Source organism: Stegostoma tigrinum, chromosome 27 (genome assembly GCF_030684315.1).
Source record: "Stegostoma tigrinum isolate sSteTig4 chromosome 27, sSteTig4.hap1, whole genome shotgun sequence".
Taxonomy (NCBI): domain Eukaryota; kingdom Metazoa; phylum Chordata; class Chondrichthyes; order Orectolobiformes; family Stegostomatidae; genus Stegostoma; species Stegostoma tigrinum.
Genome location: NC_081380.1, coordinates 31462688 through 31490078, shown reverse-complemented (window position 1 = coordinate 31490078; position 27391 = coordinate 31462688). Strand labels below are relative to the sequence as shown.

General features: G+C 37.9%; 1 protein-coding gene across 11 annotated transcripts in view; it reads right to left on the bottom strand.

Moving 5' to 3' along the window:
• Positions 1-27391, bottom strand: part of git1 (G protein-coupled receptor kinase interacting ArfGAP 1) — a 167804-nt gene that overhangs the window by 11334 nt on the left and 129079 nt on the right. For 9 of the 11 annotated variants that reach the window (XM_048557558.2, XM_048557551.2, XM_048557552.2 and 6 more), the window contains 5 exons: positions 22453-22564; positions 19951-20102; positions 12273-12425; positions 6826-7044; positions 5091-5201 (listed from right to left, as the gene is read on the bottom strand). In XM_048557558.2, coding sequence (XP_048413515.1) covers positions 5091-5201; positions 6826-7044; positions 12273-12425; positions 19951-20102; positions 22453-22564 — 747 coding nt within the window. The remainder of the gene's footprint in view (positions 1-5090; positions 5202-6825; positions 7045-12272; positions 12426-19950; positions 20103-22452; positions 22565-27391) is intronic. The other 2 variants (XM_048557556.2, XM_048557557.2) reach the window with 2 other exon arrangements.

The window sequence follows — 27391 nt, the reverse complement described above, 5'->3', positions numbered from 1 at the left end:
GCCGTGTCTGCGTGGGTTTCTGCCGGGTGCTCCGGTTTCTTCCCACAGTCTAAAGATGTGCAACGGTGGATTGGCCATGCTAAATTGCTCATAGTGTCCAGGGATGAGGAGGTTAGGTGGGTTATAGGGGGATGGGTCTCAGTGGGATGCTCTCAGGTTCGGTGTGGACTTGTTGGGCCAAAGGGCCTGTTTCCACACTGTAGGGATTCTATGATCTATTCTAAGAAAAACAAAGAAGCAAGAACACTGAATTAGATATCAGATTCACATCTGATTGCAAGATTTATAAAATTTTATGGAAATTATCAGGAATATAAATCAATAATATGCAGAGTATGATTTCCACATAAAATCAAAATCTCAGGACTAAAGAGATTGCTTTACAAAATCAAAGAAATTTATTTTGTACTCATTCATGGGATGAGAGGTTCACTGGGTGGCCCAACATTTTTTTGCTCATCACCGGATGACTTTGAGAAAGTGGCAGAGATACCTTCTTGAACCTTTATAGTCCATTTGGTTTTGAGGGAGTCCATGCTTTTGAGGGGGGAACATGTGAGATTTCTGACCCGGTAACATTGAAGGATAGGTGATACATTCCCAGGTCAGAACTGTGGGTGGTGTGGAGGGGCACTTGCAGGTAGTGGTATTCCCATGCATCCGCTGGCTTTATCCTCTGATGGTCAATTAAGGGATACTAGTCTCAAAATCTTAAAGCCAACACTAGTTTGTATCAATGAGGCTGTTAGGTAGAGTGGCTTGGATGGGGTTGGGGTGGGGAGGCTTCAGGACAGAGTATCAGTAAATTCTCTCATTCACATCAATCATATACTTCCTTCATTTCAAATAGGGAGAGATTAGTTTCAATGATCTAAAGAAAATATGAATTCAAGTGATATTTGCAAAGTGCAAATTTGCCAGCTGTATTAGAAGCACTTCAATGAATAGCGTGGATCTAACCAACTATCGAATGTGACTGAAAATTGCTGTGGAAATGTGAACTAGATATGACTTCAGAACATCCAATTCTTAATGGCAGTTATTGAATGGCTGTTTTAGTTTCAAACAATTCTGACATAGTAAGGATGCCCTAGCAATATCTATTATAACTGAAATATTAGACTTTTTCAACCTTTTGAATGTTGGGAATTACAAGTTTTACAATTAAACTCTTACTGGCATGCACAGTGAAGAACAGTTTAGACATGTTCAACTTCTTGACATATCCTTGCACCCAAAGAGTCAACAGTTATGGGATTAACAGAGAAATAATAAAAGTGCATGCATGCTTCAGAAGAGATTAAGATTTAATAAATTTGGAAATAACTACACTATGGCAGATGGTTCCAATATATCACAGTTTTCTATCAGTTTTCTATAAGCTAGCTGTAGATTTGAATATTTTCCCTTCTTCTCATTACTAAGTTTTCCACAGAGCAATAAAAGCATTGAATTCTAAGTTTAAAATCAAGTCCTCTCTTCAAGTCTGTGGTTTCATAATGAAAAGGCAGACAGATCTCAAGCTCATTTCTGCAGTCACAGACAGTACAATTAAGACCAGACATAGATTGTACAGAAAGGGGGAATGGAAAAAACAAGTAAGTCTATCAAGCTTATCAATTTTGTGTGAATATTCAAGGTAATGCATTTGAAAACAGACAATCAAATCAGTAACTGTTAGACAAAAACTAACAAATATGTCTCCAAATCTTAAAAAAAAAAATTGACTTTTGATGACACTGGAAAACAACATCCAAATGCTGTCTCCTTCATAGTGTTCTGTCTTGCATTTTCTTTTCAAAAATAGGGAATTGGAACATACCAGAATAAGAGTGCACATACACACAATTTGGCTAATTAATACAGTTTTACACAAAGGAGAGATTATAAATGAGAATAATTTGTTTATATTTGGAAAAAGACTTCCAAAAACATCAAATTGAGAATACGATTTTACCAATAGCTAAAAGTAGCTCACTTTTAAACTTAATGTTGCAGCTTCATGAAACAGCAAACTTACCCCCTTAACTATCATGCTTGGTGAATTTTATATTATTTTATGTAAAATTTGAGACTCGATTAAAATTATTAGGGATTTGTGAATGCAATGATTTATTAAACCAATGATTTGGCAACACAAGTTAGAACTTCCACTCCTTTGTGAGGAATGCAGTTTACCACGACTGCTGAGGATTCAAATATAAACTTGAAACTAGATTCAAAAATATGAACTGGATGCTTCCAGGATTAGAAAATACTGGAAGCATTCAGGAGGTCTGGTAGCATCTGTGGAAAGAGGAAACATTCGTGTTTCTGGTCAGCGACCTATCCAGTATTCTGAAAGGTCAACTACCCGAAATGTCATCTCTCTGTCTCTCTGTCTCTCCCTCCACCTATTCTGCCAGTCCTGTTCAGTGCTTCCAACATTTTTTGATCCACTTTTAGATTTCCAGAATCTGAAATATCTTGATCTCCTGTTCAGATTTCCTTTGTTTCTCCAAATTTCTAGTCCAAAGGATTAAAGTCAAGCCACTTTCAACTCCAAGCCTTAACTAAATCTTAATTCAGCAAAGCTTTGCAAACAAAGATTTACTATCCTTGAACCATGAGATCTCAGAACCAGCTACCATTTCGCATGATGCCTAATTCATGCTGTTTCTATGATTAAAAGATTCACCTTTTTACTTTACAAGGATAGTATTCAAGTCTGATGTAACACACCCATTCGAAAATAGTCAAATAAATGGCAATTTAACCCTTTGAGGACAAGAGCAATTAAAGTTTCCAAATTTATTCTTTTATTGTACACGGGACATAAGTGTCATTGGTAAGGCCAGCATTTATTGTCACTGAGAAGATGGTATTGAGATGTAAATGCAAGGTCTTCTCTGTATTAGATATTCTAGGGCCTTCGGTTCTACAAAATTTGGTGGGAACTTGCAATAAATCCCACTAAGGGAAACATGAACAGGTTCTAACCGTTTCAGCACCACTGCCTCTGAGGAGCAGGAGAACAGTTCTGCATTTTTGTGTTGAGAAGATCAACTTAAATTTTGACTCAGATTTTGTAAATTGAAAATGGATAACAGTACCTGAGGGAAAGGTAACTACCTGCTACCAAATCAGTCGAAAGGTTGAGAGTCAGGTTGAGAATCAGGCACCAAAACAAAAGAAAGCCACTCACAAGGAAAGAAAAACATTTTTTGATGAATAGAAAGGCATCCCGAGTTTCTGTGAGCAACAGTAGTTCTTGAATATTTTCTTTCAATAATTCGACCCACTGCTGATTTTGTTCAGCCACGTTACCATTGATCTCCTGCACCCCCAAAGGCTTTTTATAAATTAGACCATAAAAAAACAGATGCTAAATTTTAATATGCTTTAGTTAATAGTTTCCATATCTGCTATTAAAACATAACAATTTATCAGCTGCTTTTATTTAAATTTACAAAATCTGTGTCTCAACATGGCTGAGAGGGGGAGAAAAGCAGTGCTCAAAGGGTTAACACATGGGGAAACAGGAATAGTCAGCACAAACCAAAAAAATAGTAGAATGCTTGAATGGGAAATGGCCTTGCTTGACAAAATATGATCACCAAAGGTCATTATGCTATTCTCATGTTATTCAAGAGTGAAAAGATGTTAAGACTGTTAAAAAGGAAAGTGTTATATAAATTAGCAGTGTTAATAGTAACAATTGAGCAAGAGGGGCTCATCTTTTGGAATGCACAATGTATACCCGCTATGCATTATTCTTTCCGCATTTAATTTCATTGTGTAGCTTCTGTGTGACTGTAGGCAATCCTTATTTAACGGTTAGACCACTTCTAAACCAGACATGTTAGAGCTACAGAAAAATCTTCACAGTTACAACTCACACTAAATGGGATATACTTTTGAGATTTTGTTTAAAAAGATGCGGTATTATTCTGTATAGTTTTTTCAAGTTTTGTAAAAATTGTTAATCTAGCCTGTAAATCATTGTCTAACGATAAATTCCTTATCCCTTCCATATGTAAGAATGTATAAAATGGACCATATGAAACTCAATTCCCGTAAAATTCCTCTAACTCCTCATCTTTTCATGCTCTTATGTTACAAACTCTATCTTGAAAACAGCTGAACTTGCGTCCTTTTTTTAAGATGTGGGGAGGCAAAAAGATCTAAACTTTGTATTCCACTTTATTGAAACAAAATGTGCTTCCTGATTTCATTCCTAACAGCAAAGTTTTACTATTACGATTATGCATACCCTTTAACTCCTTATCCTGCCCTCAACTGATAAACTAAATAGCTTCTCCGTTGCAAATTGATTTGAGGTTATTTAACACAAATACTTTTGAAGGTTTTATTGCTTTGTCATTCAAAGACCAGCCATGTTATTAGCCAAATAAATTAATGAGCAAAACTGGTGTGAACATCTCTCAGAAAGTAAGTCACTAACAGCTAATTTTCTTTTTTAATATACATTGTATTAACAAATAGTTTACAACAGAATTTTTGCAGCCAGTTTCAGTGACGTGAAAAGTACTTTTCAAATTACCAAGCTTATATTCAACTCTACCATGAATGAATCTGATTTCATGCAAAGTTGCCAATTTACATTACATGCAGGTCAACTTGACAACATGATTTTCTTCTGTATCAAATTACTGACTGTATAAGTTCCATTATAACCCACTGGAAGTTCGAAAATGGTGGATTTCCATTGGTGGTTATTCCATGAGAAAGCTTGCACTGCATGACAGGTCAAATTGCTCCTACTGTGCTAATGCTTCTGAGGTAAATTTAAAATTACAACCACGGTGTAACAAAAATAGAGCATATTTATATTCATGAATTTGTCAACATTGCATTGAAACTTATTTACAATGTGCCGTTGCACTTTCAATTATGCAGTTTGTTCCAAAATTCAAGAAAAATATTGTTTGAAAGGCCTTTTTTTGATATGTTCAACTCAGCATTCCAAAAAATAACCTCCCCATTTTTGAAGTGAAAAGAAAAGCAGAGATTATAGTCAGAGCAAAATCCATGCAAAAGGCATGGATATTCCTAGAACACTTGCTGGTATCCTTTCTGCCCCTTCTTACTTGAGCCCAACTGAGATGGTACTTAACCACGGATCTGCCGCAGTCCTGAGAACAGGAATGCAGCGGAGAGAAGGGAAAGGGTACAGAGGTCACGGAGACACCCCTGCGAATCTGTAACATGGAAGGGACAGTGTAAACAATGGCATGCACACTGACATTAATGAACTTTTAAAAAATAAACCATGCATGTAACTTGTTAAAGCCAACTTGCATTATGTAGATAAATAATGGTTAAACAATCTCATGCGGAAGAAGTCAAATAAAAGCAGTCATCTTAAGTCAGATCTACTAGTAGATTATGAATTCTGTTAATGAAACATGCATACTGAACTTCTGAAACAAAACAGCACAAATGAGGCAACATTCACACAAAACTTTTGCGATGAATCAATGTGACCTCTCTCTTAACTTTTCTCAAAAATGACAGTGAATACGCATGATTAATTCACTTAATTATGTTGTCATGATCTGTTTAATTAAGCTGATCACTTTTGTAGATGTTTTGAGTTATTAGCAATTATCAGATGAAAATGCTTTTAGAAAAATTGTTTGAACTACTTGAAATTTTTGGCATATCGCTAACGAGTACATGCAAATCTAAAATTCATGATTTCAAACATCTTAAAGACAATACAATTTGATTCAAATTTTAAAATGCACATCTTCAGATATTTATGTCTCCAAAGCAATTAATTTGTTACAAATTTTGTTTTCTAACTGCATCAACTGTAGAAGTGACTGACTCTGATCTGCTAATTATCAGTATATTTCCAATGGACTCCATAGCTTTTGTTCTAGTTACTAGATCGAGTATAGCCATAATGTAGATTTCTAAATCCGTTGAGATAATTAGTGAAGCCTAACGGGATTTGGACTTTTGTTCACTTTCAAAATTTAAAACATTTATTTTTCCCTAGCCAAAGCTGGTGAGAGCCAATTCAAGGACTTTAGACAGCAACTTTCATGATAACTGTTTCAAACACTTTTGGTCAAACCAATGTTAGGAATTAAAAGAAGTTATAATGAGATTTCCTTAACTGAAAGAGAGCTTAACTACAGAATTCAATTTAATTAAACGAGCCAACACTAGATAGTTAAATTCAGTTAAATGGATCTAGATACAGTGGTTTCTAACAAGAAAACAGAAGTGAAACAAAAATTTAATTGTACTTGAACACACTGCATAAACCTGATAGTTGCATGGATCATATCTTGATTTTACAGACTATAACACAGGAATGCCAAAATAAGGAAGTATTTTGTTCATAAAATGAGCACAAAAACTAGGGCCAAGAGTAGGGGTGCTTGCAACAACTGTAAGTTTAGTTCTTCAATGCTGCAAACCTCTTTCCTGATGGAATGGTTTACAATTCCCACGTGTATATTAGCTACGGCCACTTAATCACATAAATAAAAGTGTTATACAGACTTAAATGCTGAGCATGAATTGTCCAATAGCTCACCTGTACATAAAGCAGTTCACCTACAAATTATAATCAGAAATCTGTACTGCAGTTCGGGTTAGAGGGTAAAATATCTGTTAATGAAAATAAAAAAACCTTTCCTGTCAGAATTTGGAGTCATAAAAATGAGATAGAGTTACTGCACTACCGTTTATGGTGCCTAGACCAAACAGATATTATAGTGTTTTCGTGTGGATCGAGCAGTTCAACATGCTGAAAAAAAGTACGAAGACACTTTGAAGTGAATTCTGTATTGTAAAGCATTAACTCACATTGCAATCCAAAGACTGAAGTCTTGTAGCAATGTCATCAGTAGTTTGGCCAAAGGATTTCTGTCCAGATCTGGTTTCATACATGGATACGGCTTGCCGATCACGTCTACTTGTGCTTGCATGGGGACCAAGGTCCTGCCGGTCACTGGTAGTTGGTGACGGATGCAAACTAGGTGTTTGTTGTTTCATTTGTGCATTTTCTGTCTGCAGTTTGTTAATCTAAAATGCAATCAAAAATGGATCCATAACACCTTAAAACAATAATGCAATGTTGAGTATGGACCCACCTTCATGCACAAATTAAACATTTGTTTTATTAAAATTAGCGTGAGCAACATACAGTGTAGGAACATGTACAGAACTAGGATTGTGGACTTTGGATGTGATGAAATAATTTTATATTTCATATCATATTTACATCTTCAGCAATCAAAGACTACTAAATATTCCCATGGTCCTGCACAAGCATTTCATCATAACCAATTTTTTTCTGTCCAGTGCAATAGGCCAAATCAGCTGCATTGCCTGTTCCCATCTGAAGGAAGTTTGCGAAGCATCAAATACTGTAAAGCAAAATTGTTAAAAGGGACACATTTATATTCTCAATTTTCAACATGAAATACAAGCAATTTGATCATGTCACAAGAACAGGTGATCAAGATAGGCAAGGGATAAAACTAAATTAGTCACTACTAAGTATGGAGAAAGTCATTTTATTTAAAACTTAGAAGAATGCCATTTGATTCTAGTTCTGAAAAAGCAATGATCTTAGTCCCAGGCCCCAAAATAACTAAAAGAAAACTAGAATGCTAGAAGAAAGGTTGTGCATTAAAACAGAAATGAAATAGTAAAAATAAATAGGCATTAAATCTGCTTAATAACTAGTTAATTTATTAAGTCTATTTATAAAGACTAACTGCTGGAATATTCACATTTCAGTTTGATGTCCATGGTGTACCTTATTTGCATACACTCTAGTGATGCTCAAAACTGCAATGTTATACAAAAATTAATTGATCAGAAGTAATTTAGTGTGCAATTAGGGCAAATTCAGTTCCAAGTTACCAACATACGCAGTATTAATGTTCTTGTCTAAAGAATCTTTTAGGTTGGCTCATGGGATAAGTCAAGTACTTTATTGCATCTGACCCAAATTTTAATTTACCCAAAGCTTTAGGAGTTTGGCAACCAAATTCTCCAAAGTGAACACTGCATTTGAGAAATGATTTATAAATTTGTTATACATTATTTTGAATAAAGGTTAAGTGCAATTGAACAGATATTGTAAAAATACTGCGACCAAAACTAAATATGACCAATATTGATGGCACATACAGAATTGCAGAACGGTCACAGTGCAGGAGGCCACTGAGATCACGTTCGTACAAATTTCTGCAATAACTACTCAGCCGACTCCGCTCACCAGTCTTTTCCCAAAAATGGTTTTCCCTTTACACAATCGTCTTACTCCCTCTTCCACCACTGTCAAGCAATGCAATCCAGACACTAACCACTCACTGCACAAAAAAAGTTTTTCCTCACATCACCTTCAATTCTTTTGTCAATCACTTGAAATTGGTTCTCAAAATTTTCTCCCCATCTAATTTGTCCAGACCTCTCATGACCTAATTTGTCAAATTTCATTTCAACTTCCTCACCTCTAAGGATAACAGACCCAACTATGCCCATCTAACAAGCTAACTAAAAGCTTTCATTCCCAGAATCATTCTCATTAGCTTTTGTGTACCTACACCAATGTTTCCTGGTCCTTTCTAAAACATGTTGCCCAAAATTGGACGTGATACTTGAGGGTGACCAAGTGTTTTATAAAGATTCACCATAACTTTCTTGCTTTTGTATTCTTCTGCTACGTCATGTTTATGAACTTAGTCATGTGAAAAACGTGAAGAATATTAAAAATGTGGTACGTTAACTGGTGGGCGACGTACTACAGTGAAACAATTGCTTTTGTTACACTGATTAAGCTCACTTAAAAAAAATTCCTGAGATGAACTCAAAAATACTCCTTTAAGGGTAATATCATTTTTATAAAAACTGCAATATGACATTTTATCATATTCATTACTGTCTATTCTTTTAAAAGTACGACTCGTTGTCTGCCAACACCTCGCCCTCAGCTGTTCATCTTGCCAGGTTTTTTTTGTGACTTGGTTTTGCCATTGTCTTCCATTCTTAGAAGCAGGGTGAGGGGCAGGTCCCAAGAGTACCTCAACTGGAACAGGAATTTAACGTGTGTTGTAGCATTATTCTGAATCACATGCTAGCTATCCAGTCAACTGAGTTAAACAGGCCTTTACGTATCATCTCAAAAATCTATTCCAGGATGCAGCTGTGAGATCAGCAGCACTGTGCTGCTTCCAGACCATTAGCTGGAAATAATTAACCTCTCAAAAATCCAAACTACTGGCAACTATCCTATATCTATTTGCAGCATTATGCCAGGAACAAAATTTATGGTACAAGACCAGGTTGTTTTCATGGTAGAATTTTTTTCTTGTAGAGAACACTTTGCACTTCAGCCTGTCATGACTTTAAGGATACCCTCTGTCACTTGTATAGTGTCATTTCAGTATCACAGTAAACTGGAGAAAGTAGTATGTGTTGCAGGAATGCAAGAAGGGGATTGTTTTAACAAATTTTATTCACATCAACCAAGTGAATTTAGCAAAAGTGCTAAAAGCACCGTTAACTAAATCAAAATGTATACACAAAACAGATTTTCTTAAGTTGAGAGCATGCACTGAAAATAATGGCTTACTGGACTTTTATATGAAAACTGGCTAGTTTTCCACAATGGCTGTTGCATTGCAAAATTAAACCTTGAACAAAATTTATAACTGATTTTCTCCAATTAATGAGAATGGAAAGTTTAAAGCTCCTCACATTTGACAAAACCATTGCTGCCCTATAAACTAATTGAAGGCACATCCTCTGTGTGGTCATTTCCACGATGCTTCTATTCCTTTAATTAAACTTTAAATCATTTACAGGATGTGGGCCTCATTGGCTGGGCCAATATTTATTACCCATACCTAGGCGTCATTGAGAAAATGTGTCAAGCTGCTTTTTTGAACCAATGCAGTCCATTGCAGTACTCACAACGCCATTAGGGAGGGAGTTCCAGGATTTTAACCTTGTGACACTGAAAGAACGATGATATATTTCTAAGTCAGAATGGCAAGTGGTCTGGATGGGAATCTGCAGGGGGACATATTCCCAGGCCCTTTTCCTTCTGTGCGTTGGTGATTTGGAAGGTCTAAGGAAGTCTTGGTGAATTGCAATTGTCATTGGATGTTTGTTATGTATGTAGCAGCTCGGCTTTTAAGAAATGCTGCAAAGAAGTTGCAAAGTTGACGAAAGTACAAAAACTAAGAATGACATCAGTGCAAATGCAATATTCTCATGTACATTAAATTTGTACTTTTTTTTGCCAGTGATGGCAAGATTTTGAAACCAAAGTTTTTTCCACATTAAGAGATAACAAAGTGTGGAGCTGGATGAACACAGCAGGCCAAGCAGCATCTTAGGAGCACAAAAGCTGATGTTTTGGGCCTAGACTCTTCATCAGAAAAGGGATGAAGGGTCTAAGGCCAAAATGTCAGCTTTTGAGCTCCTAAGATGCTGCTTGGCCTGCTGTGTTCATCCAGCTCCACACTTTGTTACCTCGGATTCTCCAGCATTTGCAGTTCCCATTATTTCTTTTTTCCACATAAAGTTTCACCACTGGCAAAGTTAAATCTTAACAGCTTAGACCCATTTGGATAGTTGTACATAGAAAGAATTACTTTATTAAAGGCAACTAAGGTTTTGTACTAATACCCAGGAAAACAAGTAGTCAAATTCTTCATGCTTGATTATGAATGACAATAAGTTGATGAACATTGCTTTGAATTTGAGTCTGTATACTAAACCAACAGCACGGGCTCTAATTGCTTAAACTTTATAATGCTTTGAACTTCCTTAATGTTAGGCAAACTATGGCAGCTGGAAAAGGCTCAACTTTGCTAGCCAAGTAATAGCTGCTTCAATTTCACATGAAGCACTTCCAGTCAACATTAAACAGTGTGAAAGTTACAGAACCAAAATGGAGCAAATGATGTCAACAGGAAGACATGCAAAGGGCTAGCAGCATGCATTGGCTTCAAACTTAACAGGCTCGCATGCAAGTAGCTGATATTGCAAGATGGCAAGAAAATCAATACATCTGGTATTAATGGGACATTGTAGGAAGGTCAGGGCAGAGATAGAAAGAAAGACAGTCAAAAGTGGGAAAATTCAGAGGGATGAGCTTGAAGGCGCAAGAATGATTTTCAAGTGCTAGCAGTAGATGAGCAACTTATGTTCATGTTCAAAGGGACGGAAGCAGTTTTATCTTTTGATTATCAACTCTGAAACATGGCGAGAACTGCAGTTAGTCTACTGACTTGCTGCATAGAGTATACAGTGAACTTAACTGCTCAATGGTTTTAGAGCCAGCAGCACTCAGATGCTTACATACAGCCCATATTGTGACTCAGATGCAGAATGCATCTGGGGTGGAGGGTGCAAGGAATTTGAGTTACATTATCCAGAGAAACAGCACATATTGTAGCAACCTCAACACTGGAGGGAGACACCCAGTGATCTTATTTATTTGAACTTAATATCAAACTGGGAAGAACAATCTAATTGGAGGAAGCAACATGGACAAGTAAGTTAGGCAAAAAATTAAGTATACGACACATAGAATGGGACAATAATCAATGCAAACACAAACACTCTCTGCATGACACTGGAACAGAAAAATTAAGTGGAATGACAGCTGAATATTTCTACACAATGGAAAGCAGTAATAGCATGGTAGATAGCCAAATGTAACAACAAAAGCAATTAGTTGCTAGTCAGGTGAAATCAGGATCAAACTATTGGTCAGGCTCCAACTTGAGTGCTATATTAAGTTCTGATAATCAAGACACAAGGCATTGCAGACGAGCCTTTTCCACCGCAAGTACAAGTGAAACTACTGATACACACAATAGACTTTCTATAGAATTACTGTAGAAAAAGTTGCACTCATAACAGTGATCTCTACAAAAGCTGATTTATCAAATTAAACTGACAGAAAGATCCACATTTTGTGTGTAATCTGTAGAAGATAGACAAAATATTAACTTATCAATTCTTGATGTAATCAATCTGCCACAGGCTTGAATCCTGTTTTTATTCAGTTTTCTGTTTAACGTCATCATAAATGATTTAATGGCACTATCACAAAACTAACTGGCTCTTCAATACATCCAGAAGCAAAAACAGCAGCATTAATCCTTTATATTTGTGCAAACAAAACCAAAAAAAAAGAAATGTTTTTTAAAATCCTGCGCTATTTACTCTTAAATCAACAAAAGTGAACCACACATTTAGTGACCAGAATCATTTGCATTACTCACCTGCATTTGAAGTCTGCGCAGTTCCTCACTTAGATTGTTGTTTACTTTCATTAGCTGCTGAACCTTGGCCTCCGAAGCAGCCAAAGCTTTCTTCACCTCCAAATACTCCTGCAGTGTTATGGGGCCATCTGATAAATCAGACGAATCCATGCTCTTAAAATTAAAAAGAATTTTTTGTTAACAACACTGAACAGCAACAATGCTTAGAAACTCAGGGATTTTAACGTCATTGAAACCAGTTCTAAAAATAACTGGATCATTGCTTATGCAGGCATATATACATTCGGGTGAGTGGGAGTAAACCTGCTATCCTAATACACATCCCTTTTTTTTAACTGGCTGCCGACATTCTCTTCTGCTGAGCCTTTCCTTTCTAGCTCCCTCTTAGCTCAAGAAAACACGTTGAGGCATCTCTCTAAACTTCAGTCACAGAATTGTTTACATTTCATTCGAGGGAACTGTGTGTTTTAGGGGTATTCCAAGGCAGCTGTGTGCTGTGGGTGTAAATTCCTGACCCGGTTTTCTTTTTCAATTGTCTGCAAACTGTCCATGTTTAACAGTTTACAATCCAGATGCGGATCGTGCGCCTCACATTTGAGTAGTTAAGCTGTAGAGATAAAAGAGAACATGAAGAGAGACTAGCAATGATATTTTTGAAGTTACCTACTCATATGGTGCTTTCAAGAGACCCAGTAACTAACTGCCTCATGTGGACCACATGCACAATTCTAGACAGTGTGTCTGATTGGAGGGGTCAGGGAGCTGATTATTTGTGGATTTCGAGGAGAGTTAGTGATTGTTTGAGAGGCTGTCAAAGTTTTGCTAGCCTTTGCTACAACAAACTAATGTTTAGGTAGACCATCACCAATCACTGGAATGAAGACAAAGTATTATCAGTGCCTTTGTTTAGAATGCAGTCACTGCAAACATCATACGCCTATGCTTGAACAAACAAGCTCATACACCACATAAAAGACAAGTAAGATATTTATACCATGCATTGTTAAAGCTGTACATGTCTAATTTAATTTGTATGTTTTGTAGAACACTTGGGAATTAAAGGAGGGGAAAAAAATAATAAACTTGCGCTAATATGGGCATATGGGTAACTGGTGGCACCTGAAGGAAGCACCGAGGTTTGACTACCATTGTTCTTGAGCAATAAAAAAGGTATGTACAAAAAACAAGGTACATTCCTACTTGCGATTGAAACATAACGCTATGAGACAATAAGGCACAGAAGCAGAAATTAAGCCATTCAGCCTAGACTCTATTCCATCATTCAATCATGGCTGATAAGTTTCTCAACCCCAATCTCCTGCTTTCTCCCTGTAAGCCTTGATCCCCTTGACAATCAAAAACCTATCTCCGTCTTAAACAAACTCAATGACCTGGCCTCCACAGCCTTTTGAGGCAACGAATTCCTTAGTTTCACTACTCTCCGGCTGAAGAAGTTTCCACTTATCTCCGATCTAAAAGGTCTTCCGTTTACTGTAAGGCTGTGCCCTCAGGCCCTAGTCTCCCCTCTTCATGGAAGCATCTTCCCAACATCCACTCCGTCCAGACCATTCAGTATTCTGTAAGTTTCAATTAGACTCCCCCTCATCCTTCTAAACTCCATCGAACATAGACCCTGGGTCCTCAAATATTCCTCATATGTTAAGCTTTTCATTCCAAGGACCATCCTCGTGAACCGCCTCCAGACCCACTCCAGGGTCAGTGCATTTTTCCTGAGATAGGGGGCCCAAAACTGCGCACAATACTCCAAATGTGGCCTGCCCAGAGCCTTACAGCCTCAGAAGTACATCCTTGCTTTTATATTCAAGTCCTCTCAAAGTACATGCCAAAGTTGCACATGCCTTCCTAACTACTGACTCAACTAGCAAGTTTACCTTGAGAGAATCCTGGACTAGAACTCCCAAGTCTTTGTGCACTTCAGACTGCTGAAATTTCTCCCCATTTAGAAGATAGCCCATGATTCTATTCTTCTTACCAAAGTGCATGACCTCACACTTTCCCACATTGTACTCCATCTACCACTTCTTTGCCCACTCTCCTAACCTGTCCAAATCATTCTGCAGCCTCGCCACATCCTCAATACTATCTGTCTCTCTACCTGCTTTTGTATCATGTACAAACTTAGCCAGAATGTCTTTGCTCCCTTCATCTAGATCATTAATGTATAAGTGAAAAGTTGTGGCCCAAATATTGACCCTTGTGGAATACCACTTGTCACCAGGTGCCATCCCGAGAAAGACCCTTTTAACCCCACTCTATCAATGCTAGAATCTTGCCTCTAACACCATGGGCCCTTATCTTATTCAGCAGCCTCCTGTATGGCACCTTGTCAAAGACCTTCTGGAAATCCAGGTAGATAACACCCATTCAGCTCTCGTTGGTCTAACCTGCTCGTTACTTCCTCAAAGAATTCTAACAGATTTGTCAGGCATGACCTCCCCTTGATGAAGCCATGCTAACTTTACCCCATCTTACCAAGCAGTTCCAAGTATTCAGAAATTTCATCCTTCATAATGGATTCTAAAATCTTACATACGCCTAATCAGCCTGTAATTTTCAGTCTTTTGCCCGACTCCTTTTTAAACAGGTGTGTCACATTAGCAATTTTCCAGTCCTCTGGGACTCTCCCTGCCTCTAGTGATTCTTGAAAGATCACCACTAATGCTTCCACTATCTCTTCGGCTATCTCCTTAAGAACTCTGGGGTGTAGTCAATCTGGCCTTGGTAATGTATCCACCTTCAGGCCATTCAGCTTTTCTAGCACCTTCTCCTTGGTGACAGCCACCATACTTAGCTTTGCCCCCTGACCCTTGAATTTTTAGGATATCACCCAAGTTTTTCCACTGTGAAGACTGAAGCAAAGTAATCATGCAGCTCCTCAGCCATTTCCTTGTTTCTCCACTATCATCTCTCCGGTATCATTTACCAGCAGTCCAATGTCCACTTCTGCCTCTCTTTTGACCATTATATATCTAAAGAAACTCTAACAGTCTTTCTTTATATTACTGGTTAGGTTATCCTCATATTAATCTTCTGCCTCCTTATTTTTATTTTATTACCCTCTGTTGGTCATTGTAAGCTTCCCAATCCTCTGGTTTCCCACTGCCCTTTGCCATATTATATGCTTTCTTTTTTGATTTTATACTATCCCTGACTTTCCTAGTCTGCCATGGTTGCTTCACTGTCCCTGTACCATGCTTCTTTTTCCTCGGAGATAAGAGGAACTGCAGATGCTGGAGAATTCTAGATAAACAAGGCAAGGAGCTGCATGAACACAGCAGGCCAAGCAGCATCTTAGGGAGCTGTTCTAGTGTCTTTCCTGCTAGATGCCCCTCCCAGTCAATTCTGCCCAGTTCTTCCCTCAAGCCTTGGTAGTTACCTCTATTCAGCTATAATACCATTACCTCTGATTCTATCTTCTCCCTCTCAAACTGCACAGTAAATTCACTCATATTTTGATCACTGCCTCCTCAGGGCTCCTTCACCTTAATTAGCTCCCTTGTGAAGTCTGCCTCACTGCACAACACTAAATCCAGTATTGCCTGTTCTCTAGTGTGCTCCACCAGAAGCTGCTCCAAAAAGCCACCTCGTTGACATTCCATAAATAGAATTAGCTATAGTTGATTGCATATGGAATTGATCCTACATATTACAACATATTTTTTGAAAGCCTCCTCCTACATGCTTCTTGTTGAACGTGACAATACAATGGCTTTAAGGGAATTGCATCCTTTTTTTTTAAAATGGAGAATTGGAGACTGAGGCACCAAGTGGTCTGCTCCAAGCCAATAAAGTAAACAGCTTGTAAGGCTTTGGTTTTTTCTGGAACAGGAGCAGCATGAATGGGTGGAATCAGACTCCCATAGAACCAGGGTTTTAGTTTGGCTTTCAGCAGTTGCTGGTGTTTTGAAACTGCCATACATCTCTCCCTTCCACAGCAAAACACTTGGGAGTTCTCTCTTTACCTCTGCCAGAATTTTCTTAATGTTCTTTCATCTTGGACGAGAGAACCATTGCATGGAAAACAATCTATTTTACTCAACTTGCTTTTGCCCAAGGTGTGTATTTATAGGATGTTACTGTAATGAAACAGTTGCTGTTTAGTTGTTAAATCAACTATTATTCTGTTAAGTTTTCCAACAGAGATAAAGTTAGACCAATTCCTCTTTTATTTGTATTTTAACTGTACGGTAAGAATAACTTCAACTTTCCAAATGTTGATTGGAAACTTTTTAGTGTAAGAGTTTAGATGGAACGGATTTTGTCCAGTGTGTTCAGGAAGGATTTCTGACACAGTGTGTAGATAGACCAACAGGAGGAGAGGCTACTTTGCATTAGGGGCTTGGCAATGAACCAGGCCAAGTGTCAGACGTGTTGGTAGGAGAGCATTTTGGCGGTAGTGCTCATAACCCTGTTACTTTTATAATCATCATGGAAAATATGGACAGAAAATAGTCAACATGGTGCTCAATCACGAGTGATGTACCACAAGGATCTGTTCTGGGTTCTCTTCTATTTGTGATTTTTGTAAATGATTTGGATGTAGGAGTGGAAGGGTGGATTAGTAAGTTCGCGCATGATACAAAGGTGGGTCGAGTTGTGGTTAGTGCAGACGGCTGTCCCAGGTTATAAAAGGACATTGATAGGATGCAGAGCTGGGCTGAGAAGTGGCAGATGGAGTTTAACCCTGAAAACCGAGAGGTGGTTCATTTTGGAAGGACAAACCTGAAAGGAGAATACAGAGTTAACAGAAAGATTCTTGGTAGTGTGGAGGAGCAGAGGGATCTCAGAGTTCATGCTCACAGTTCGCTAAAAGCTGCCACCCAGGTGGATAGAGTTGTTAACAAGGCGTATGGTGTGTTAGCTTTCATTAATAGAGGGATCAAGTTCAAGAGCCGTGAAGTTATGCTCCAGCTATACAAAATGCTGGCTGCGCCATCTGGAGTATTGTGTCCACTTCTGGTCACCTCATTACACGAAAGATGTGGAAGCGTTAGAAAAGGTGCTGAGGAGATTTACCAGGGTGTTGCCTGGAATGGAGGGAAGGTCTTATGACAAAAGGTTGAGAGCGCTAGGGCTTTTCTCTTTAGAATGACTAAGGATGAGAGGTGACTTAATAGAAGTATACAAAATGATCAGAGGTATAGATAGAGTGGCTAGCCAGAGACTTTTTCCTAGGATGGAAGTAGTTATTACAAGGGGGATAGTTTTAAACTAAGTGGAGGAAGATAGAAGGGAGACATTAGAGGTAGGGGTGTGGAATGCGTTGCCAGAGCGGGTAGTGGAGTCGGCCTCATTTGGGGCATTTAAGCAGCTGTTAGATAGGCATAGGGATGATCGTATAAGGTAGGGGTGAGGTTAGATAGACCTTAGATTTTGGGTAAAAATTCAGCACAACATCGTTTTATGTTCAAATAAAGTTTGCTTTGCTTAAAGCAGAGTGGTGTAACCAACTGAATTACATCTAGAACACAGCACCTTACACTTGCTTTTATATAAGAAAAATTAGGGTCTAGGCTATCTCCTTGATATATTTGAAGGGCATTTGGTCTGGTCCATAACACAAGCCTGCACCTAAAATACTTGAATGAATGATCAGGCAATATAACACATCAGAACTCTGCTTCTGGGAAATGTGCTAAACATATAATTAGGATAGGAGCTCTCCCTTTTCCAAGAAAAAGAATGCACTGAGAATTTGGATGACAACTGCAATCCAGCTATAAGTGCACAAAAGCCTACAAAGCACATAAGTAATTTAAAGGCTGCTGTTAGATTTTCTTCAAAGAGAATAGGAACAGGGAATGCACAAATATGCGTACGCATTACGACAGAAATGTAGTGACTGCACCTAGATAGCCTGACATGAAGCTTGTGAGACATATCCTGTTTAGTACCTAGCAGCTAGAATATGTAATATACTAAACAATGGAATGGAGCAAATACAAAGCACTTGCAATCATGATCAATATAGGAACAATGAAAAGCAGGACTGTTTCGCATCAGTTTCTTAATCTCCAATTTAGACATTGGCTGCACACCAGACTACAAAAAAATGACACTTCTCAAAAAAAAAAGTGTGGTTAATACCAAAAGTACAGACCTTTGTGCTGGCAAGCTTAATGCTATTTCCTGATGTTTCGCAAGATTTTTGACTCAACGTAGAAATATGTTGCAATACACACGTACTCTTCATTCTGGGATCAGTTTAAAAAGTTGGCATTTCCATCAACATTTAAATATCTGATCTCTTCTATGAATATCACATTTCAATAGATCAGTATTTTGATGGGGAGGGGAAGAATGGAGCACAAAAGCATTGAGGATAGAAACAGGTAGAATAAATGGAACTCTCTATATATGCACCACAATCCAGGAAAATTTTTCTAAGCTTTTAACGCAAAAATGAATTTGGAAAACCACTTAAGAGGTGATCCAGATTTGCAAACTACTACTGCTTTTTCAAATTGAGTCAACCAGAGACAAGATGTTACACCATCAGTGCTCAAATAGCCATTAACTTGCTTACTTGTCTCCACCTACAACACAGAGCAGCAATTTTACAGGGAGACTGACATTGCACCTCCAATGCTGGCACAGAACTTAAAATAGAAAAGGTTAAAAAACAGCAAAAAAGAAAAATGTAATTCTGTGCTGGGACGGAGAAATTCATTGCAGTTTTCTTACATATTACGAAAACAGGCTGGTACAAATCACCATTCACATCAACCTTTTTTAAAATTAAAACTTCTAGCAGATCTTTTGATATACAACTCATCAAATCAATGCAAGATGTGTACCAATGACACATGAGGCAAGAATGATCAAGGCTCTGCAACTTGAAAATTAAATTAATAAACTGCGCAAAGACATATACTAAATCTAACAGATAATCTTTCAGCTCATGTATCAGAAGAATTTAACTTATTTTCAAAATGAAGAATGCAAAGCCCAAAATGTTAACTGAAATTTATATCAATATAAAATCAAAATTGCGTTAGTTTGCCAATGGTTAGTTCCAATATAAATATATTTTACAGTCTTTTCCAACACTTTCACATTGTACACTATCACAAACTAAACATTAAACCTAGATCTGCACAAAATGAGATATTTGTTGCTTCCATATGAAGGTCCTTGTTCAAAAAATAAATTAAAAGTTATTCCACAGAAAAGACAGAGTTACCAAAATTAATTGATTGCAAATTAATCAAATCACTGACTAACACAAAAGACACATTTTACTATTCAATCAACTTATTTGATTTTCCCCTGACCATCCAATTTGATTTATGTATTACATGGTAACATACCAATGTAGAACACAGAAAGCTAATTCATGGTGGAGGGACGTAGGTTTGCACTCCAACATGTGATCTTAATATGAGCTACTGATGTTGTCAAGAGAAGAGCAACGATTGGAAGGTTAGTCATGGCAATAAACAGCTGAAACAGGAATGAAATGTAAGCAGGTTCCCAGTTCATCATTCTGAAAATTAATAAACAGTGAGACAACTTGAGGATAGGCAAATATTGCTGCTGTTCACAATGAAGAAACTAAATAAAAGGGAAAAAAAGTAATTTTTAAACTCCAGTTCCTCCATTAACTTATCCAATTTAAAATCATACAAGTTACCAAATGGAAGATCTCAGTTCTCACCTTTGCTCGGTTGTTTCTGCCTGATGATGCGTTTCGGTGTAACTCAGCGTCTGTATCCTCATCAGAAGCTACACTATCATAATCATGCTGATCATCACCAAAATCGCTGTCAGGGCGATCATTTTGATTCCGCAGAAGATAGTCAATATTTTCTGGTTGAAAACAAGGGCGATTAGGTTTGTAATTACAGCTTTATTTACTTTGCTTGTATTTAAACGTCTAAGCTAATAATCAAGAAAATTATATGACAGGAATTGCTGAACAAATGCTACCCACAGACAGATTGGGAATATCTATTGAACTACCACTTCAGTCAATGTACCACAAAGCAATTGATACATATAGGTGCAGCAACACATCAGCAATTCTCAAATTTGGGAAAGTATTTTTAACGCATTCTGAAATGTACACAGGATACAGGGCATTAGCAATTGTTAGTAGCTTTCTGAAAGGATCCAGGGAATTAACAATGTGATGAAGCAACCAAAGCTTTTGAGAAATTATGCTTGTTTTGAACAAACCAATCAAATCTTGACAATCTTTGGTCAAAAACAGTAGTGCTGATTTACTGCTTTTGATTAATTATCCTCACACACTCCAGTTTTGAGATGGCATGAAGGAACAGCTATTTTAAATATAAAGTACTTATGCTCAGTACTTAATTGAATTTCTTCATTTCTCTTTATTCAAGTTAGTCAAACACTGCGTGCCATGTTGGGAGGAGATGGTCACTCAGTGGTTAGCAGTAGTGCCTCACAGCACCAGGCACCTGGGTTCAATTCCAGCCTTGGGTAACTGTCTGTTTAGAGTTTGTACATTCTCTTTGTGTCTGCATGAGTTTCCTCTGGATGGTCTGACTTCCTCACAGTGCAAAGATATGCAGTTTAGGTGGATTAGCCATTAAATGCTGGATTACAAGAGTAGGGTGGGGGGTGGTAGAGGGGGAGTGGTTTGTCCGGATGGGATGCTCTTTGGTGCAGCCTCGATGGGCTGAATGGCCTCTTTGTGCACTGTAGGGATTCAATAATTTTAAACGTCCTGAATGGTGCTGACATTTGATGCTGTCACTGCACCTACTTATGCAAATAGAAAGCGTTCTGTCACACACTTTTAAGGGTTTAACAGGTAAGCTTCTTAGGGAGCCTAGGCTCTATCAACGAATGCTATCTAATTAAGCTTATACTTAACTGTAATACTGATAATATTAAGTGACACACTAGTCATGGAAATCACTGAAGGACACATATTGTAGTTCAGCTTTTCTTCAAGAAAGACACACTCTTCATGTACATCATCAGCCAAGGTATTAAAAATGGCTTGAGTACTGTTGGTCATTGGGAGAGAGGGTCAGAGGGGCAGGGAACAGGTGAGATGTATGGGGGTGTGGGATGGGCGTGCCAAGCAAAATCTTGAAATAAGTTATGGGTCCCGTTTTTTATCATGACATGGAGTGGCACTGATAGATGCACATGTAAGGGTAGCTAGAAAGGTCAGAATCTCATGACAGCAATACAAAAAAAATACCATAAAGTGAGCCACTCTTCTAGATCACTGGTGTATAATCCTGTGGAATAAAAATCATGAATTTTTTCTAAGGTCTCAAATTGCTGTTCTTTATTTGCATGGAAATATGGTGACAGACTTTAAGAACTGATTAGATACAATGTCAAAGATTTGTAAAGGCGCTCATATTTGCAATTCAGTTTATACCACTAAGCTCTGATTATCAAATGAATCAGTGTGGAAGGCGAGTTACTTATAAATGTCTCTGGGCAACTGTTTAAAAAAGAATTTTAATTGTGATGCAGAACATGATCTGTTCATAGTATCAGCCATTTGTAAGACAGCTAAAATGAGTGAGGTGTGGGGCAAGTAAACACCCCTAAAAATAGAGACTCAGTTTATCATTGATATGCAAAATTAATTTCATTTAGACTCATTTGTGTTTAATAAGTCAAATATTTCTGAACATTATACTTTTATTTAAAACGTACATGTTCACATGGTCTAATGGCCGAGAGGAGAACACTGCAGAAACCACCAGAAGTGCATCCACTTAAAGGTTGCACATCCACCAGTGTGTCAATACCTCCCCCCCATTACATTCCTTAATAATATTCTGGAGACTGCAAGAGTGCTATGTAAGAGTGTGAATCAGTGTCTCACTGCACTACAGCATATTACAGTATCAGAAAGGATTTTAAACTAATTATGCTACAGTCTGTAAAAACAAACAACTTGAACAAACATTTCATGTTTAAGGAATTGTGCCGAAATAATGAACAAATTACATCACTCATTAAATATCCTAGGTCAGAGAAAATATTTAAAGCCGGTTAATGCCAGCTGATCCACAAAACTGGAAAGAACAAAATTGAAAAGTTGGAAGTCACCGTTAACAAGTTTTAACATTCATATTTTGTGTTACATTATATAATTATTGACAAAATTAATTATGAGGTTTTATGATTAATATATAAAAGTTTTTACAAACTTACTTACCTATTGGACTGCCTAATGTTTTTCCGTGTTGCCTCCTCTTTGCATCGCTCAGAATGTCAATAATCAGGGTTGCAAACTCACGGGCATTAAACCTAGCAAGTTTTTGTCGACCCTGAAAAGAATAATATCAAAGACAGTGAGTTAATCAATGGTTAATTACAACGTTTTCAAAGACTATTAACAAGAGGTTTTCTTTGTTGTAAGTCTCAACTGAAGACAGAAGCTTTCTTCTCTGCTAATGTTTTTCTCTTGTCCCTCGTCTGGCCACAGTCTGCTGACCCACTTTCAAATAGTTTTTAAAACCACACAGCCAAAGCAACCAATGAAAATTGGGATCACTTGAACCCAGCTGGGGAAATATGCAAGGCGTGCCAGCAACTAAGCCAATCAAAAAAAACGCTGAAAAGATTTCAAAGGAGGGAAAAAAATACCAAACATTCGACAGAGACCACAGGACCAGAGTATGCCAAGGAATAAACTGTTCATTGTTAAAAATAGACCAGATTTTCCCTCATTTACAGCATCCACGCATACCAAGGAAAGTGAGCTGAAAAGAGAACGTGGAGTTACTGTTATCCTCCACAGGTTTTGTTGACCTGCTGCTATTTGTTATGTCAGTACAATTTTAATCAGGATAAGAATTATTATTTCCCCTTGTATCAAAATCTTTTCTGAGAAAAGATTACTTTTTAAAAAACTTCTTTGAAAACACTGAAAAAAACCATTTTCCAGATTCTGCAATAGCACTTCATCTTGTACGGACACAGGAAAAAAAATTACAGCACATGGCACCTAGTACGAACATGCTTTTTAAACAAGGCACATAAAAAAGTAACTAAGTTGAAAAATACTGGCACCTTAAACAAATTAAACTCTCAGCTGCCTGATATGTGGAATTAAACAAGGATGTTCATACAGGTACAGAGAACCTGAAAAACTTTGGAAAAAACTTCAACCTGGCACATAGAAAAACATACATGTTGCGTATATGTGATGGCTGGAGTTAACCAACAGAGTGGACACATATGCAAGAACAATCTTCAGCTGACAGATCCAGGTTCTACTGCCAGATTGCTGGTTTCAACAATGAACAGCTCTGCATATGTGCTTGAACAGGTGTGGAGCTCTGCACTCAAGACAATTAATGTTTATTGTCAAGAGTTTGGACAGGAGTGTCCATCTTCTCCCATTTTGAAAGTAACAAAAAACAAAGTGCACATAAAGAAGTTAATGGCCACCTGAATTCCAGACTGTTTTAGGACACAGTGAACTTTGAACCACTCAAAAACAATTTGCACTTGTATGGTAGTTCTGATGGAAATCCCCAGATTAATTAGAAAATAATGGACACGAAGTTGTATTGGAGATGGAGGAGGAGTGGCCAAAAGGCCAACTGAAAAAGATAGCTTCCTAAGGATGATGTTAAAGGAGGAGGCGGAGATAGGAAAGTGGAAGGGTGTAAGAAAGAGAGGGGGCCTAGCCAGTTGTTGCCAGTTTACGCAGATAGTTGGGATGGGTATGAGTGATTGAGGTCATGAAGGGATCTAAACACGAAAATGAGGATGGGTAATGATTAAGTGGGATTTGGTATTAGATAGAAGAGGTTGATTTGAGAATGAGTCTAAATCTAAATTTAGGGGGCTGAAGGTTGGAATGCAGCCTAGAGAACATTGGTATTCTCATGACTGGAGGTAACAAAAAGCATGGATTAGACTTTTGGCAGTAAGAAATGTTACGATACAGACAGCTGTATGTGCTACAGAGGTAGGTCTAGGCAGTCTTGAATAAATAGGATTTGGGGTTAAAAAGGGCAGTACGAATTCATACATGATAAGTCTGCAAGCTGAGTTAACCCCAGGACTTGGCTGGAGGAGACGAAAGATGCTGACTTCATACTTTGATGCTTAAACAAAGTAACTTGAAAATTATTATTGACTGGATGCCCGAAAAGTGATCCCACAACACAGAGGGAATGGACAGGTTTCGTGTAAAGTTGTGTACCATCAACATACACTGGTAACAACAAGTGTGCATAAGAGTAGCCACTGCTGGAGATGTCTATGAGCCAAACAAGGACAAGGCTCCTGAGGCAGACAATGCAGGAGGAAGGTAGTGTGACTGACCTCAAGAAAAAGCTAAGAAGTTGAGGGGAATGAGGTGTGAAACAAGGCAATGTAATTTGTGACTGTGGTCAGTGCTGTGACAGGGCAAGAAATTGATTGACGAGCTGGAAACAAGGATTTAGATTATAGAAATGGCAGTGTGTTCAAAGTCATGAAGGGAAAGTATAGCATCCAAAGATAGAGGTTAGAGTTGGGTCTTTTTGAGGGGATGATGACAGCTGTTTTTGTTATATTTCTTTCATTTTGAATTGGCCAACTCATTGTGCTAATTAAAAGTGATGGGCCAAAGATACCAATTGTTAAAATTGGTAAAGCAGGGAAATAAATGGAGGAAGCAACTTAATGTCTAAGGTTCTTGAGTTGATTTGTAGCTCGGGTTGTGGATGCTTTGGTTGGTTGGCTCGTTGAGCTGCTTCGTTAGTTCGCAGATGTTTCATTACCCTGCAGGCTAACATCATCAGCGCAGTCTCCGATGAAACGCTGTTGTGTTTTCCGGTCTGGTATTTAAACTCAGGGGTCTGTTGGAATCGGTTACCTCATTTCCAGTTGGTCTTCGCAGTGGTGCATATATAGGGACTATTCTATGTGTTTATTTATTGCCTTCTTCGTGGAGAACCAAGCCTCTAGACAAACATGGGAATTTATATGTTCTAGGTGAAGGCAAAAATGTGACAAATGAAGCATGATGCAAGAGGTGAAGTAGCCCAGTTTGGCCACAACAGCATTAAATGGAGAGAGACTGCAGAGTGCTGTGGTGCATCTCGTCTACATGAAATCACAAAAGGGTAGTTTGTAGGTACAAGCAATTAGGCAGGCAAATAAACATTGGAAAAAGATGGAGTATAAAAGTTCGGAAGTCTTATTACAATTGGACAGAGCATTAGTGAGATTATACCTAAAGTAAGGTCTACAGCTTGGTCTTATTATTAAAGGAGGGATATACCTGCATTAGAGCTAGTTCAGAAAAAGGTTCACTGGGCTGACTCCTTGGACGAAACTGTACTCTTGTGAGAAAAAGTTGTACAACTTGGGCCTGGAATAATAAAAGATGCTCATAATGGAATAAGGTTCCGAGGGTCCCTGATTGCATCTCAGAGGCTGTTTCTCTCCTGGGGAAATCGAGAGCTCAAGGATATAGTTTAAAAAGAGATCTCCTAATCAGGATGAAACGGAGGAGAAATTTTCTGATTATTGTGGTGAGGGTACCAAGAAGAAAAATTGACTTATGGCCATTAACAGATCAACCATTATCATACTAAATTGTGAAGTAGACTTAAAGGGGTAATTCAGCTAGACCTACTTCTGTTTCTTGTGAATGTACAGAAGACGAACAATCAAATTTTCTATCCATTTTCAAAAAGTTTATATCATTGCTAATTAAACATGATCAGCAACAATAAGACGTTATGAAACTATCATGCAACTTCTTCTAAAAATATGGCAAAAACAGCACTTACAGCTGGTTCTATTTTCATAGCAGCTTCAAGGATAACATTTGATTAAAATTTACTACTTTGGGGAAAAAAATCATCTTTGTAATCATATCTTTTTCCATAATTTTATGCATAAAGATCAAGTAACAGTCCAGTGACTAAAGAAAATATAAAATATAAATATATTAAAAGCAGAAGCCATGAAGCTCAGAGGAGAATAAAAGAAAAGCTTTTCCAAAGGTCTGAGATTTATGACTTTCATTTTGAAATACTGATACTGAAATAAAAACACCGTAACATTTGTTGCAAATCACGTTATTCCTATAAAACACAACAGCTTAAAATGCTTTAGAAGTCACATATTGGAAGTCATCCATAAATACTTAACCTTCATCGTAATATATGAGTTATAGTTGGAAATTTTGGACACAACGTCAACAACCATCAAAATGATGATCAGAAATAAATGATAGTGTGCTGTCAGTAACAATGGAACAAAAGTCAGTAACTCAGCTACAGCATATTCTACTTGTGCCACTTACGTACCAATGCCTCATCTCAACAGTTAATTTTTCTCAGTTGGCCATTATTTCTCTCCCAAAAAGTCATCGCTAACATTCCCAGGTCTATTAATACCTCTCCCATTCTAGTCAACAAGTACCAACAACTGCTGTGAAGTTGCTTGCTGCAGACGGTATCCTCCCAATAGCTAAATAAGATAGCGGTGTTGTTAGAAGAACAAAAATACAAATTTAGGAAAGACTTCAAAAGGTACCTGCACTTGGTTGGCCTAGCAGTTAGCACAGTTGGCCTCACAGCACCAAGGATTTGGTTCAATTCCAGCCTCGGGAGGCTGTCTGCTTGGAGTTTGCACATTGTCTGCATAAGTTTCTGCCAGGGATTCCGGTTTCCTCCCAAAGTCCAAAAATGCGCAGGTTAGTTAGATTGGCCATGGGCATTGCCAGGCAGTGTCCAAGGATGTGAAGGCTTGGTGGGTTAGTCATGGTAAATGTGGGCATGTATTTAGGCGGGGTACTCTTCAGAAGATTGGTGCAGACTCAATGAGTCGAGTGACCTCTGTCTGTATTGTAGGGGCTCTATGATTCCAAGACATTTGTTTTCTCATGCTGGTATATTGCTCAATTGGTAGCAAAAGGAGTTTCCAGTAAACAGTTAACAAAAATGGACTGAGTATTGACAGGCTACTTGAACAGGAAGGCAACTGATGAACCAGATTGTGGTATAAGCAAAGACAGACAGAATACTGGCTTGCATCCTCTAACCTTCACTTTGTTAAGGCCTGTTGTAGCTCCTTTACAACATCTCCAGCCAAGATCATAAAAACAAAAGGAAACTGTAGTAAGAGCATAAGAAAAGGAACGA